Genomic DNA, 16,628 nt, shown 5'->3' on the forward strand with positions numbered 1-16,628 from the left:
GATGGGGGGGAATGAGATGATGGGGGGGAATGAGATGATGGGGGGGAATGAGATGATGGGGGGGAATGAGATGATGGGGGGGAATGAGATGATGGGGGGGAATGAGATGATGGGGGGGAATGAGATGATGGGGGGGGGAATGAGATGATGGGGGGGGGAATGAGATGATGGGGGGGGAATGAGATGATGGGGGGGGGAATGAGATGATGGGGGGGGAATGAGATGATGGGGGGGGAATGAGATGATGGGGGGGGAATGAGATGATGGGGGGGGAATGAGATGATGGGGGGGGGAATGAGATGATGGGGGGGGAATGAGATGATGGGGGGGGAATGAGATGATGGGGGGGATGAGATGATGGGGGGGGATTAGATGATGGGGGGGATGATGATGATGGGGGGGGGGAATGAGATGATGATGATGATGATGGGGGGAATGAGATGATGGGGGGGAATGAGATGATGGCGGGAATGAGATGATGGCGGGAATGAGATAATGATGATGATGATGGGGGGGAATGAGATGATGGGGGGGTGAGATGATGATGATGGGGGGGAATGAGATGATGGGGGGGAATGAGATGATGATGGGGGGTGGGGAATGAGATGATGGGGGGTAATGAGATGATGGGGGGTAATGAGATGATGGGGGGGAATGAGATGATGGGGGGGAATGAGATGATGGGGGGGAATGAGATGATGGCGGGGAATGAGATGATGGCGGGGAGGTGAGGATGATGAGGAGGGTTGTGGTGGTGGTGTCAGAGGAGGAGGATGAGGAGGGGGTGAGGATGAGGGGGTTGCAACAATCTTGGAAGTAGGGGGAGAGAAGCATTAAGATCAGTATAGCTCGCCATGTATGACTGCAGGTATTATTTATCAATTATCTGACCGTTATGTCATTTGTTTCCTAAATTTAACTCCACGTATGCACAAATTTGCACTATTTCATATTCTATTTCGTAAAAAATGCTGAGAGGGCGCTCATTCCCCAAACCCCTCCCCAGAATGTTTTACTTCATAAAATATGAAATGGTGCAAAGTGGTGCATACGTGGAGTGACATTTAGTTAAAAAAGAATTACGTAACGGTCTGAGAATGTATACATAACATACCTCCCCACGGACTTTGAGCGCGCTGCATTTTTCACCATTGTGTACAGTATTCGTGGTGAAGCCACCTGGCAACCCTAAGTATATAGCATAGAGATGCAGCGTGCTTGCGTGTTTGGTCCGGTGTTACGGAGGGATATCTTGCCATACTCTGCTCCATCAATGGCAATGACTCCTATGGAAACTTTATAATATAATGTATATGTTTCTAGTGGTAACAACATATCCTGTTATAAATATGTTTGCAGAAGTGAATACATGTAGACATGGCAAATATTAGTACCGAAATCAAAGACATAGCAGGTAATGGGTTGAAAATAAATATACAGGCTGAGTAGTGATTTCTATATAAATGCAGACCATTATCCTACCATGGAAAGTATTTCATTCTTAAGACATTGGGCCACAGTTACTAAGAGGTACTATTCCACAAGATACTTCAATGGGCTAGAAGGAATCTTCTGGCACTGACGGGTCATACGGTATATCGCTGCTTAGTAAATATGGGCCATTTTCCAAATTGGAAAAATATTACATATATTTATTAAAATATGGGACACAATACAGATTGCTTGTAAATATGCCATTTAGTGAAAATTGTGGATACAAACATTATACATGCACAAAGTGTGTCAATACAATTTATATTACAGATTCAAAATAACAGTATTCAATAGTAATCTGCCTTGTTACTTTACATATGCACAGCATGTTCTGGGGGTTATTTTTCTGTGATAGCTGTTCATGGACCAATACACTGCATATAGTCATGAAGTTCTCTTCTGTATGTGTAGAGTAGCAGCGCAGAGGGAAGACACAAATAAATATGTCTTTTGATATATGTATTTGCTTTCTGCCCTTTGCGCAGCTGCAGTACACATAATAAAATAAAGTATTTATAAAGAAAAAATATGCTATTCCTTTCAATAAGATTTTTCCCTCAATTAATCTCCAGTTGTGACGCTAGAATATTAAACAAATAGGTTACGCTGTTTTTGTTATTTTATTTCTTGCGGAGCTTCTAGTAACCATCGTTCTTGGTGACGGGTCTGTATTTCTCCTGCCCTTTGAAGACCTGTTTAGAAATTTAAAAATGGACTGGAGGGTACAAAAGGGTGCCAGTTCGTGGTTTTCTGTACCGGCAGATACCTTTGGGCAATCCAGTTTCATCAAAGAGCCTGTTGGTCTGTCTAAAGGCCTGGAACTAAGTACCCAGCTCCTACAGTTTGTGCGCATCCAACTCTGTATTTCAGGCTCCGTTCTTGCCTGATGCTGAGCATGGTGCCTCGAATCTATGAATGCTACAGCACATACCTTGTTCATAACCTCCTTACTTTTCTTGCACAAGAGATCTAGAAACACCAACCCACCATAGCCATGTGCAATAAATGACACTTTGTTAGCTATGCTTCTTGAAATAAAATGGTCCCAGACATAGCTAGTGTGCTCCTCTGGGGTGCTACACCCTCTTTTGTGGACAAGAATGTTCCTTTGAGTTCTGTGCAAGGCACTTTCATCACTGGCATCTGGAAGACAGGACTCTTCTTCCCTCTTGACCATCATCTGAGGCTCCTCTTCTTTCATTTCGACAAAATTATCATTGGGGTTTAACACAATAACAGATGCATGCTCCTTCAAGGCAGTTTTGATGAATGGGATTTGTGTTCCTTGGTCCAGAGAGTGATGAGTTATCACCTTTTGCCCCCACTGACCAGCCCGGATTACCCCGCTGTCTTGTAGAAGGACAATAAGGCTTGACGGCTTACTTAGGGCGGCCTGGCTCATAAAAAAAAAAGACTTTGGTTCTTCGTCATTAGCATCAATAGGTATGGAAATTCTTTCAAGTTTGCAATGTTTCTCCAGAAGTTCATACACATAAAGAGTAATCATATCTCCAAGAACCTGGTAACGCTTATGGTTCCTCTCATACTCATTTTTGTAGTAGTTATAGACAAAGGGTTCTTTAGTAATAATGTGCCTCAGCTCTCCTCTTTCGTTGAAATAGTACTGCAAGTCTTCCAGGCTCTTAGACGTTTCAAGACATGTTCTGAACTTCATCAATTCTTCCATTGTAACTAAACATAAAGAACAATTGTTAATTCAAAGAGTTCCGTTCTTGTGTGTGTGTATATATATATATATATATATATATATATATACACACACATACACAGGCATACCCTGCATTAACGTACACAATGGGTCCAGAGCATGTATGTAAAGCGAAAATGTACTCAAAGTGAAGCACTACCTTTTTTCCACTTATCGATGTATGTACTGTACTGCAAATGTTATATACGTGCATAACTGATGTAAATAACGCATTTCTAACAGGCTCTATAGTCTCCCCGCTTGCGCACAGCTTTGGTACAGGTAGGGAGCTGGTACTGCTGTTCAGGACGTGCAGACAGTCGCATGCGCGAGCTGCTGTTTGCCTATTGGGCGATATGTCCTTACTCGCGAGTGTACTTAAAGTAAGTGTCCTTAAACTGGGGTATGCCTGTATGCCTATATATATATATATATATACATATATAAACTCTACAGTGTGGATTATACATGAGTATATAAACCCAAATCTTACTGACATCACCAAAGTATTCCTAATTAAAGTTGTTTCTTTCATTGAGGTCTCTGCAGATCAACCATTTTAAACGTCAGTCCTTTACTATAATAATACAGGTAAAGCTAGGTCCAACCTCAACTTGACCAAATCTCACCTGTTTTTCTTGGCTTATTTTTAAACATTACTGGCTAAATCTAATATGCATACTTGACAGCTAACTAAGTTTGGATTTGTGACCTGTACTATTTTCAAACTCACAGCTTAGATTCATACACTTGAACAGAAAAAGTGGGAAATAATTCCATACATTAGAAGGAGCAGTCCAAGCACTTGCTGGTTTTGTTTTGTAATATTTATTGACATTTTTTTTCCCGCAGGAGATACTTACCTCCATAAAGGGTGCCGGTAACCGCTCTGGCTGAGCTAGCTGGGGCTTAAAGTGTGAAGCTCCAGCGGCCTACGGGTCAATATTAAGCAGTGACATCATCAGGTTCGGCTTCCTACTGGCCCGCAGGACGCGGGAGCTTTGAAAAGCGGCCATTACTTGATCCCCTGCCGGCATCCACTACGGAGGTATGCATCTCTGGTAGCAGGGGGTCCCTGGAACGGAAATGTATGGGGTTCAGCTCTGGAGACCCCCTGCTTCAATCGTGTATAAAAAAAAATTATGTCTTAAAAAAAATAAATAAATAATATATATATATATATAAAAAAAAAGTGCTTGGACTGCCGTTTTAAATGATACAAAATACAATAAAAACCATGAGAATACATGAATAAAGTACAAAATGACTGGTTGCCAGGTTGCTAATGGCATTTCACGCAGGTGCACTGGGCCAGCACCAACTCTCTGCAGCAGGGGAGGGACCGGAGGAAACGCGATAACTTGGTTTCAGAATAACTTGCAATGCTTTCTTGTTCTAAAAGGTGTTGGGCATAGCAGAGACTAATAATTTGTTTTTAGCAGTAGGATGTCCAGTGTTGTAATTAGATACTGATGTGTATACCTTAATACAATGGTATTGTTTTTTTTTAATATATTCATTGACCAATTCCCAGGCGCCGATTTGTTTTATTTCTCTACTTTGTTGCTGAGAGACCTCGTTAGGGAGTTCTCTCATAGGAGTTTTTTGGAGTGCTCCTTACAAAACAGCTGCAAGGGGATGTCTCACCTGTGGAGCTTGTAAGTGGGAGATCCTGGGCACGGTCCTGAGGAAGGTCTCCCTGTGGGACCAAAAACGTTGGCATTCGTGTAACAGTGTGTTTTCTAATACATTACCTTTGGATTACTCCTTGCTGTATGCTGTCTCCTTTATAGGTTCTCGGACTGGTAACTATACTGCATCATTATATTGGACAGGCATCTGCTTTATGCTCTACATTAGTGTGCTGACTGGCTCTGTGCTATATATATATATATATATATATATATATATATATATACACGAACGACCGTGCCACAGGTGAGACATCCCCTTGCAGATGTTTTGTAAGGGCTCTGCCAATCTGTGGGCACTCCCTTAGGGGAGCGGCGGGAGACTATTCTTCTTACTCCACCAGGGAGTAAGAGAAGATCTAGGACTGCTTCTGGTACCCTAGGCTGGTAGTGCAGGTCCAGGGACATCCTGAGGGTGATGGCCCTAAGCTCTATTGATGAATGCTGTGTGAAGCCTGCAGTGTACAATAAAATGTTTCTGTTTCACGATACCTTGCGCCTGAGACTGTAATCTATCAGGGGAAGGGAAGAGCACTCTCCTGCAGGAGATTGCTCCCATCATTCCAGGGGCCTGCAAGAGATGGAGGCGCTGTCACCATGAGTACATTATCAGTCTATACCCCAGAAGTCGGTTCTGACATAATCAGAATTATTGTCATACCATCATGTGGGACACTCAGATCTACTGTAAGCCAGCAGGTATGCACCACCACACTCTATGTAGCAGCAACATCTCCCAGAGAGGGGGAGGAGGGGGGGGGGAATATGGGCTACATTTGGAGGCGCTGCTGAGATGATCAGGACAGGCTTTCAGCAAATGCAGAAAGGGGCCAGGGCCACTGATGGGATAATGCCAGGGACCCTTGGGGACGATAGGGCCAGGGGTAAACCCAATTGTGGTGGGAAGTCCCTGGGTACCTAGCACACAGTGTGCGGAGAAAGGGGGAATCCCCACTGGGCTAGCCCAGTAAGAGGTACGTAAATCCCAAATCCTTTCTTTTTATGGATGGTGTTGGGGCATCCCCTGGTGACATTTAGCATCAGTGTGTGTGTAGACCGTTCACTTATGTTCTATATTGGGGGCTCCCAACAGGGCTGCGTGTCCTGGGAGTGTGTACCCCAATAGGTGCGAGCTGCCATTAAAGGAACTCGTTTCAGTAATTGCTGAGATCAGGGCCCCTGTAGTGTCTTGACACTCCCGGGGGTAAAACAGGACATATTAAAAATAGCACGTGTGCAGTGGGAGGGTTGCATCGGCTAGTATGACCTATTGTAACGTGACTCCCCACATTCTGTTCCCGTTCTGTTTTGGGGGCTCCCAGAGGGGACCCTGGTCCTGGGAGTGTGTACTCCAATTTGTCACTACCCAAAGGGACAGGCTCTGTTGTATCTGGAAGAGACCCTGTGCACCTCATGGAAATCTAAAATGGCTGCCTGGCAAGGGAGTGCGGACTGTGTGATCTAAAATGGCGTCTCCTGCCAAGTCTGTGGCGCATGTGCTGCTTTCAAACAGGCTGCATGAGAATTGTTTGCAGAAATATGTCCAGGTCTGGCGCGAAAGGCAGAGCCCTGAACCTGTGATGTGAGTGGCTCAACGCCGAGCCAGAGCCAACCCTTGCTACCGTGTGCCCCTCCTCTAAACTCCTCCACCAGAGGGAGGGGGCACAGTGCGCGCCAATCACAGAGCTCTACCTAAACTGAGGGAGGAACCGGATGTGAGCTGCCGCACCCTCCGTTCCTCAGAGATGGTGACCAAGAAAGAGCTCTTTGTGAAGCGCTTAACCTTCTAGTCGCTCAAATCAAAAGCAGCATGGCCGATTGCCGATTGACCACCTACCAACTCCCAGAAGGCTTCCTGGTAGTGAAGATAGACGGTCGAGAGTTCCTGTGCTCTCAATGCAGGACACCCGGAGGCGAGCCCAGTACCACAGCTCGTTGCATGCAGTGCGGTACCTTCTACCTATGGCCGGTGGTGCCGCTCATCACAGTTGGTGTCCAGCCGGAAGGCTCCACAGCTACACTAAAAGAAGTGGACAGCCTGGACGCTGGGACTGCCCAGGGTCAGTGTGCCATAATCGATGTTATAGGCGGTCCTTGCACACTGGTTCCAGACTCGGTTCCAGAGCCGGAACCCCAGATGACGGAACCACAGGGTAAAGTGACTGCCCAGGGAGAGATGGGTGCGCTTCAACGCAATAGCCAGCCGTGAACGCGAAGAGACCCGACACCGTTCCCCTGCGGAGGTGTCCCTGCCCCTAACTTCGGATGATGATCGTGACAGCCTCGCATCGGTGGTGACGCGCCAACCGGTGGACCACTCTAGCGGTGCTGTTGAGAGTCGCCTACCTGTGACATCGATAGGGCGAGTCCAGAGGTCCCAAGATGGCAAGCACTGGTGCGGCCTAAACTGCGGCGAAGCCCCACAGCCGTGGAGGCTCATAGTGCTGTCGAGGAAACCTGCGGCTGCTCCAGATGAGTGGACGACCATCGTGAGCCAGCAGAGTGGTGAGGAACCATCCCCTTACTTCATGCAGGCTGCAACGGAGGAATCCGGTGATGAGGCCCAGCCCGGCGTTTGCTTCCGTGTTAGGACAACGCCGAGTTTCTGGTGTCACGCCCAGCGGATGACGTGTTTCCGGTGCGGGACCTGGACGTGTACTGGGACTCCGCGACGTCTCCTGCCGATTACATCACTTCCGTGTCGACCGCCAGAGCGGACCAGGACTATGCTGCGACCACTCCGGTGAGTAATGCTCTCTCTAGGGAGGACACAGAATTTTATATGTAGGCGGTTACGGGCAGAGGGAAGAGAAGGTCCTGTAGACCCGAACTCTAAAAAGACTCCCACTGCTCACGGCATAGCCCGACTCAAGAACTTTGCCCAGGACTATGCTGTTTCTCCAACCCCTAGTACCATTGCCCCTGTCCCATCCAGTTCGGGGTCCCGCACTAGCCACCATGGATTATGGGATAATAAAAAGAAGAAAGCCCCCACATTATCCACAGACTGGCGGAATTGGGTAACATCAGATGAGGGGTCTAATGGAGAGATTCCTGTGTAAAGTAAGGTTCCTGAAATGAATCCCACGATCTATAGTACCGTGTTCAGGGGTAGACCTAAAAGTTTGCCGTCATTTTTGTCTGGTACTTCTGGTATATCCTCTAGGATAGATATAGAAGACGAGTCAGTGTCTTCACCAGGGTCATCGGGTACTATTTGTAAATGGTGGGATCCCTTATTTCAGGGATACTTGGTGCCCATGAAGCGCACTTTTTGTACTACGGAGACCATGACAGGGAGACCATAGACCTTTGGTGGGATGAGGGAACTTACTCAACCGAAGAGGTGGCTGAGGAACTCAGAAAGAGAGTCAAGGAGATTAAGATAGGCATTGTCATACCTAAAGTGCCATCCATGCTCTGAGGAGATAGCCTCAGAAGAACCTGTTTACTGGGTCTTACCAGGAAAGGCTCAGGGTAAGAAGCTGACCAAGCTCAGTAGAGCAGACAGGGCTATAGTGGCTAGGTATAGGCAATCTCATGGATATGAGTACCCTTACGTACCAGAGCCTATCATGAGGGAAATTGAGGAACACAGAGAAGAATGGCTCTGAGATGCAGTGATAGACTATTTAATAACTAGGAATAGTAGCTCTGCTTACCAGACTGAAGAGAGGGTATGTTACCTGATGAGGGTTTGGAGTGTAGGCCGAGGGATCTTTATTGATAGAGTGGAGTACAGACCTGAGAATAGCCCCTCTAGGTCATACTTTGTAAAAGTAGCGGAACACACTGGGCTCATAGTACAGAAACCTGATCCCAGGCATTATTATAAGTACAGGATTCTCCACGTTGGGGAAATCCAAGTTACAGTTGTCACCATCCCTAGGTGGGTGGATATATATCTGTGTACATATGACGGTATCTACTGTATGCCATTGTTTAATGGTTGTAATGTCATTATGTATTTGTTGCATGTTACTCACCTAAAGGGTGAGTCCACAAATTTAGGTCCAAGTGGGGACCATTGGATTCCACCTGGGGGAGAGTGTAGCCAGGCCTGGTTTCACTGGCTACCAGTCTGCCCTTCTCCTGGCAGTAAGTCCTAGTAAGAGCAGGCCTGCCAGGACTAATCATGGGTTTTCCCACAACCCTGCAGCTTCAGTGAGTCACAGGGGAGGTGGTGCAACTAGGCCTTGTGTCCAATTAGGGACTCCGGACTGGTTTTGCTTTTCCTGTACTTAAGGAGCTGCACTTCCTGATTTAGTCAGTTTGCCTCTACCTTTGAGAGAGGCCAGTCTACCCAAACCAGTTGTGCAGGGCTCTGCCAATCTGTGGGCCCTCCCTTAGGGGAGCGGCGGGAGACTATTCCTCTTACTCCACCAGGGAGCAAGAGAAGAGCTAGTACTGCTCCTGGTGCCCTAGGCCGGTAGTGCAGGTCCAGGGACATCCTGAGGGTGAAGGCCCTAAGCTCTACTGATGGTTGCTGTGTATGCTGTGTGAAGTCTGCAGTGTACAATAAAATGTTTGTTTCACTATACCTTCCGGGTTGCTGGGAGGACCTGTTACAGTGCTGCACCAAAACCGGAAGTGACGTACAGTAGGACGCCGGCTGGATCGGCGGTGGATGTCGCGGAAACTGGAGCAACATACACAAACTGGTCTGTCCCTTTGTATTTTAAACTGTGATGTGTAAATCTACACTAGAATTTTTATAAAGTGGGTGCTTTTATAAAAATCCCTGTTGCAATCCTTTATTACCACACGGAGGGGAAACTACATCAGGAGATAGCATCAAAAAGATACCTTTACGTGCCTAGTATAGGCACTTGAACATGAGTGCATATCTTACCACCTCTATGTGTTTATAATATTGTGAACGTACTTCACGATATTCTTTTTCTTTCTCTTTTTTCACATCTTTCCTTATCACGAGGAACGCTGAACATTTTCACCATACCTTCCGCCTGAGACTGCAATCCATCAGGGGAAGGGAAGAGAACTCTCCTGCAGGAGATTGCTCCCCTCATTCCAGGGGCCTGCAGGAGATGGAGGCGCTGTCACCGTGAGTACATTATCAGTCTATACCACACATGCCTGTTCTGACATCCCCTACCATCATGTGGGAGACTCAGATCTACTGTAAGCCAGCAGGTATGCACCACCACACTCCATGTAGCAGCAACATCTCCCAGAGGGGGAGGGGAGAAATATGGGCTACATATGTATATAGGTTGGATTTACCTGTACATCCATGCCAAAAACCCCTCCCTTTTTGGGAGGTTATCCTAGCAAGTGTATCTATTTTTGATCCCATACAGGGAATACAGCATGTATACACCATTCATGATTTATGATGCCTGACTACTAATCCTAGGTATATGTACCGTATATATTGGACACACATATTAATGCGTTAAGACTAGTCCGACATAATATACTAACCCAGTCTTCCACCCTACTCTTGCACTCCTCTACGGGATTTGATTTTATTATACATTTTCAGTGTAAATAATGACATTCATTGTGTCACTTAATTTTTGATGTAATAAAATGTTATTATTTTAATTGACTATTTACAGATCCTACAGTCTGACAGCCTTTTGTAGAAAAAATGTGCTGGACTATTGTTGTCCTTTACATACTGTACTCTCTAAGTGAACTTTGAGAGCAATAATTTGGAGGATCTTTTTGATCCTACTTGGATCAGCTCTGTATACAACCCCATTTTAGAGCAGCAGTCCCCATTTCTTTGGTACTGATCTGGAGGCCGAAGGATTACGGATCAATACCAAAAAACAATTCCCTAAAAAATTTTTTTTTTTAATGGAGGGATATGGACTGCTCTTTGCTTCAAATACCAAGTCTACATACCCTGTGTGCTGCAAGTTTGAAGTCATAAGCTGCAATCGTACTGATAGCTTGGAGAAGCATTATCCAAAAAAGGACAGCACAGGAACACAGTCAATATAAAAAATGTTCGCAAAAGAAATATCCATTAACCGATGCGCATAGACATGGGTGAGTAATCCATGTAGCTCTTTATGGGCACCTCGATGGCTGAAATACTGAAGTGTGGAATTAGGCTTTAGGTTAACGCAGGGGTGCTCAAGCCCACCCCCCCTCCCCAATCGGGTCAGGTTTTCAGGATATCCGTGCTTCAGCAAAGGTGGCTCAGAGGCTCAGTCGAAGCAGGCATTGATTAAGCCACCTGTGCTGAAACAGGGATATCCTGAAAACCTAACCAGGTGGGGCGGGGGGGGGGGGGGCCTTGAGGACTGGAGTTCAGCTCCCCTGGGTTAACCAATTAGGCATGGGCACAATGTAAAGATGATTCACTGACACCCACAACACTACCATAGGATTTGTTGACAACCACAGTACTTCCAGATGACGTGTTATGGGACATTTGTTTTATTTACCAAAGTGGCAGTTTGGGCAGAAAACAGCCGGAATGGCTGCTTCGTAGTATATAGAATTACCTCTAATTCCGAGAAACACATTGAAGACATGTAATCGGAGGTGTGACCTCATTTGCACCACCTTCTCTGACTACTATTTCTTAAAAGAGAATGGTGCTCATAATTGTATGTATACTCTGTTATTCCATTAAGGCTGTATATAATTTTCCGTATGCTGTCTGAATGTCCATAATTAATGAATCCATATGAATCAATCCAAGGGGGAATAAAGATAGATGAGGCATATAGCAAAACACTAGAAACAGGTGAATATATCTGGGCTGATGCCCTTTTCCTTCTAGTGTTGATCCAGGACCAGACAGTCATTCCAGGGTCTGCAGTCCTCAGAGATAATTGCAGCAAATTCAGTACGAGACAGGGTCACAGCCAGATCCAAAAAGAAAAAAATGTAAATAATCCTAGGGCAACTCCAGATAAAAATAGAGAATTTATTTGAACAAGCTCAAGAAGGTGAAGAAACGCACCTATGCATTTCGTCCAGAGGGACTCTATCAAGTCGTTCCCGTTGCACCACCTTCTCTGACCACTATTTCTTAAACTTGATCTATAGTGCTGTCTATGCTGTATTCTTTTCAGGCGGGGTAAACATTTCATCTGAAAAGAAAAAAATATATATTTTCCAAAGAGCACAAAAGTCAAATATTTTGACTCAATATTTTTAAGGAAGCCAAGGACATTTTTTGTATGCCATGTGGAGAGTCACCTTTTACAACGTTCATGGGATGTCAGTGGGCACGCTGCTGGTCCGATAAGAATCTACAAAGAGAACGGCTCAGTGAGCACTCCAAAGCCGTGCTTATACCCAATGCTTCCGGGCATGCAACGTGCCACCAAAACGAATCCATGTTTTGCACTGAGCGTGTGAACGAGGCGACCAAGCGTGCGATTTTCGAGCAGATCAAAGAAATTGTTTTTCTGGAACGACTGCCGCATCACATGAGCGGTTCAGCCAATGAGGGTGAACCACTCACGTGATGTCATGGCCACGCCTCCCGATGTCTCTTGCCTGCAGTGCAGGTTTCGGGCATGCACATTGCCCGGACGGAGTGTGCGTGCCCTGCTGGACCTGGTATAATTACAGCCTAAAAAAGGTGTGCTCAACTCCAGTCCTCAAGCCCCCCCCACAGGTGAGGTTTTCAGGATTTCCCTGCTTCAGTACAGGTGGCTCAGTCAAAGACTGAGCCTCTGAGCTGATGCAGGGATATCCTGAAAATCTGACGAGGATGGGGGGGGGGGGGGGTGGGCGCTTGAGGACTGAGTTGGGCACCCCTGCTCTAAGGGATAATTTCTATATACTCCATAGCAGCCGTTGAAGTCAATAGGATTTTTTTCCCTCCAAAAAGCAGCTTGAACGGCTGCTCCGCATATAGAATTTACCACTAAATAGGTTATTCTGCTCAATCTTTTTAAAGGGGCAGCAACATATACTGACATTGCAAAAAATTGAAAACCCTCCGTAATAAAAATACATAACACATTCTTTGTCATGTCTTTATCTAAAATGATAATAAAAATTAGCAGTGCAACTGTAGACATATAAGCCCAAGTGTGAAAAATTCAATAACTGACTTAGTACACATTATAAATTGTATGGTGCTTTTGTTGAGCACTAGTTAAGAGCTCATATCTCACTTAACTCCTTCAGTGCCACACACACCTGTGTCCTCCCTTCTGGCGCTGAAGGAGGCATGAAAGAAAGCAGCAAAATGGCAGGGGACGAAGACTGAGTTACTATGCCGTTTTTAGAAAAATCACAAAGGCGGTTATCTTCAAAACGCCCTGCAGAAAACAAAACTATTGAATTATTTGCCATGCTATATGACCATATGGAGAAAGGAAAGTAAATGCAACTTGTACCAAAATAGTATCACTGTGAAATACATTCTCCCACACATCTTAAAAGCCATGTCCCTTCTCTTAATTACATTGGTACTTTCTTCCACCAGCAAGAGAAAATAATATAATCATTTTGAACAATTTTTAACATGCTTTGACCAGCTCTCATTTTAAAGAGATATCTTAAAAGTCACTTTTTCTTTTGCCACAAATTCTACCAGGATTATCCCGACCAGGGCTATTTTGATGGAGGAACATTTGTCTTCAAATAAAAAAAAACTCCATATAATTATGAAATGATTATTAGGAATGAGGCTGCAATACTAACTGGGAATGGAGAAATGCTTTTTCCTACAAAGGTTTCTTGTTCAAAGATACTTATTTTGTTTCAGATAGAAATGTATCTTTCTTTGGATAGCTTTCTGGCACTGAATTTCAGCCCCACAAAAACATCACTTTCCCAGGCTCATGAGTAGATATATATATATATATATCTATAACAAGCACCACCCTTTGAGTGCTGGAGGGGTCACGGTACGCAAGCCCTCCTCCAGCCGTAACAGTTCGGTCATGTGACCACGGCGGACATTTTTCAGGAAACAGAAGAAGACTCTTCCTCTGTCGTTTCCTCACAGGGCAGAGCGCGTCCTGCTCTCCATGTGAACGCAGGACGTGATCAAACCAGGAAAAAAACAACCCTCCCTGGACATGACAGTCACCATGTCATAAGTTCCCTGGAGTGCCAGACCCTATGACATAGTGACTATATTTTGGGGCACTCAATGTGTTAAAGCAAATCCTAAAGCTGCTAATCATCATTGTGAAATACATCCTCCAAGGCACATCCTAAAAGCTCAAACCACTGACAGAACCATTTTGGTACTTTCCTCCTGCAGTGAGTGCGGTAAATAATGTATGTAGGTAGGTCTTTATTTATATAGCGCCATTAATGTACATAGTGCTTCACAGTAGTAATAATAATGATGTATTTTTGAGCTCAGGGTAAGCAAGGTTGAGAATTTTTGTTTAGAGTGGGGGAATTTGCAGAATGCAGATGATATTCTGAGGCTGAAATTCCCCATCTACAGTACTTCAATGGGGAGTTTTGGCAGCTCTGCTGCTAAGGTGAGTATACAATTATATTATTCTCAAAAAGAATTCAGCTCTGTTCAACACATCAATACTGAACAAAGCCCCATATTTATTAAACAGGGCTTTGCCATAAGACACCTTCCAGCCCATTCAAGTAAATGAACCATAATGGGTCTTCAGGTGCTAGCTGTTTTATGGCATAATACCTCTTAGTAAATGAGGCACTACATGTCTATCCTGTGGGAATCAGCGCATCAGGTAGACAATCAAGAAAACGTATTTTTGTCTGCGTAAACAAGTATGCTTAATGGTGACACCCCATAAGACAATAAGATGTTAAAACATGGAGATGTATTCATTTTATGTAATAAATCAGACAAGTGAACACATTTGTTGAAGCAAATTCCACAACGGTTAATGTCCCCTTAAGTGGGCGTTAACCCCACTTCCCACCACAATCAGTGGAGCCTTCTATGGAGTCAGCACTTTTTTTTTGTTTGCAACATTATTACATCTGAGCATCTGGGACACAAGTGCACGCGCACACAGGGGAAGGTAGTCACGTGGTACCTGATGCGAAAGAAGGCGTATCACGTGGTACGCGCAGCTCGGGGGCAACGTCCCCACCGCCGATCGTTTTCCTTGGCTCCGCCTCTGCCTTGTGACGTCACAGCCACGGCTAAGCTCTTGTGCTTGGAAGAAAAAAAAACTTGCTGTCTCGCAGTTTAGAGGAAACCGCCAACTGAATAAAGTTTTTGTTGAAAAAAAAAAAAAAAAAAGACTTGCTAATAACAGCGTTGATGATGATGATGATAATAATAATAATATTGACGGACATTGCTCGGGGATTAGCCGCTGCCCGGGAGTAGAGCACAGAGCGGCGGCGCAGTGACGGAGGTCACCACGGGAGGAGAAACAGTAACCCCGAGCCGTGGCTCGGGAAGATTCAGCGGAGGCGAGCAAAGCTTGTCTCGTAACAAAAAGACAACAGAGCCGGGGGGAGAAAATGCGTGTGGCGCAGCGGAAGTTATAAATAAAGATTGGGGAAAAAAAAAAAAAAAAAACCACAACACACCATCCTACTAGTGACGTCACCGACTGCCGTTGATCGCTGGCTGGAACCGGAGCGCGAGAGAGTGTGTATATATATTATCTGTACACACGCACATATACACATCTTACTGCGCACACGCACATATACACATCTTACTGCGCACACGCACATATACACATCTTACTGTGCACACGCACATATACACATCTTACTGTGCACACGCACATATACACATCTTACTGTACACACGCACATATACACATCTTACTGTACACACGCACATATACACATCTTACTGTACACACGCACATATACACATCTTACTGTGCACACGCACATATACACATCTTACTGTACACACGCACATATACACATCTTACTGTACACACGCACATATACACATCTTACTGTACACACGCACATATACACATCTTACTGTGCACACGCACATATACACATCTTACTGTGCACACGCACATATACACATCTTACTGTACACACGCACATATACACATCTTACTGTGCACACGCACATATACACATCTTACTGTGCACACGCACATATACACATCTTACTGTACACACGCACATATACACATCTTACTGTGCACACGCACATATACACATCTTACTGTGCACACGCACATATACACATCTTACTGTGCACACGCACATATACACATCTTATTGTGCACACGCACATATACACATCTTACTGTGCACACGCACATATACACATCTTACTGTGCACACGCACATATACACATCTTACTGTACACACGCACATATACACATCTTACTGTACACACGCACATATACACATCTTACTGTGCACACGCACATATACACATCTTACTGTGCACACGCACATATACACATCTTACTGTACACACGCACATATACACATCTTACTGTGCACACGCACATATACACATCTTACTGTGCACACGCACATATACACATCTTACTGTACACACGCACATATACACATCTTACTGTGCACACGCACATATACACATCTTACTGTGCACACGCACATATACACATCTTACTGTGCACACGCACATATACACATCTTATTGTGCACACGCACATATACACATCTTACTGTGCACACGCACATATACACATCTTACTGTGCACACGCACATATACACATCTTACTGTACACACGCACATATACACATCTTACTGTACACACGCACATATACACATCTTACTGTGCACACGCACATATACACATCTTACTGTGCACACGCACATATACACAT

General features: G+C 44.9%; 2 protein-coding genes across 7 annotated transcripts in view; one reads left to right on the forward strand and one right to left on the reverse strand.

Annotated features, from left to right (window-relative positions):
• Positions 1-1,668: 1,668 nt before the first annotated feature.
• LOC142489432 (putative protein ARB2BP) lies at positions 1,669-15,346 on the reverse strand. 3 transcript variants are annotated; one of them, XM_075590127.1, is made up of 3 exons: positions 14,874-15,346; positions 11,840-11,969; positions 1,669-3,186 (listed from the first exon to the last, which is right to left on the reverse strand). In XM_075590127.1, exons 2-3 carry the CDS (start codon positions 11,967-11,969, stop codon positions 2,096-2,098), a joined length of 1,221 nt encoding a protein of 406 aa, XP_075446242.1. In that variant the 5' UTR covers positions 14,874-15,346; the 3' UTR covers positions 1,669-2,095. The 3 variants fall into 3 exon arrangements, with proteins under 3 accessions (XP_075446242.1, XP_075446243.1, XP_075446244.1); XM_075590128.1 differs by lacking the exon at positions 14,874-15,346 and adding an exon at positions 12,079-12,149; XM_075590129.1 differs by lacking the exon at positions 11,840-11,969 and having other exon boundaries at positions 14,874-15,345.
• Positions 15,005-16,628, forward strand: part of SENP7 (SUMO specific peptidase 7) — a 71,494-nt gene continuing 69,870 nt past the window's right edge. The window contains exon 1 of one of the 4 annotated variants that reach the window (XM_075590124.1): positions 15,005-15,439. The gene's annotated coding sequence lies outside the window, so the exon portion shown is untranslated. The remainder of the gene's footprint in view (positions 15,440-16,628) is intronic. The other 3 variants (XM_075590122.1, XM_075590125.1, XM_075590126.1) reach the window with 3 other exon arrangements.

Source organism: Ascaphus truei, chromosome 3 (assembly GCF_040206685.1).
Source record: "Ascaphus truei isolate aAscTru1 chromosome 3, aAscTru1.hap1, whole genome shotgun sequence".
Taxonomy (NCBI): Eukaryota; Metazoa; Chordata; class Amphibia; order Anura; family Ascaphidae; genus Ascaphus; species Ascaphus truei.

Bases quoted from the DNA above. Each gene is read 5' to 3' on its own strand.
- LOC142489432 (XM_075590127.1), bottom strand. From the start codon at position 11,969: ATGAAATGTTTACCCCGCCTGAAAAGAATACAGCATAGACAGCACTAT. The intron at 3,187-11,839 runs GTGCGTTTCTTC...CTTTATGTTTAG, and splicing joins CCTCTGGACGAAATGCATAG to TTACAATGGAAGAATTGATG.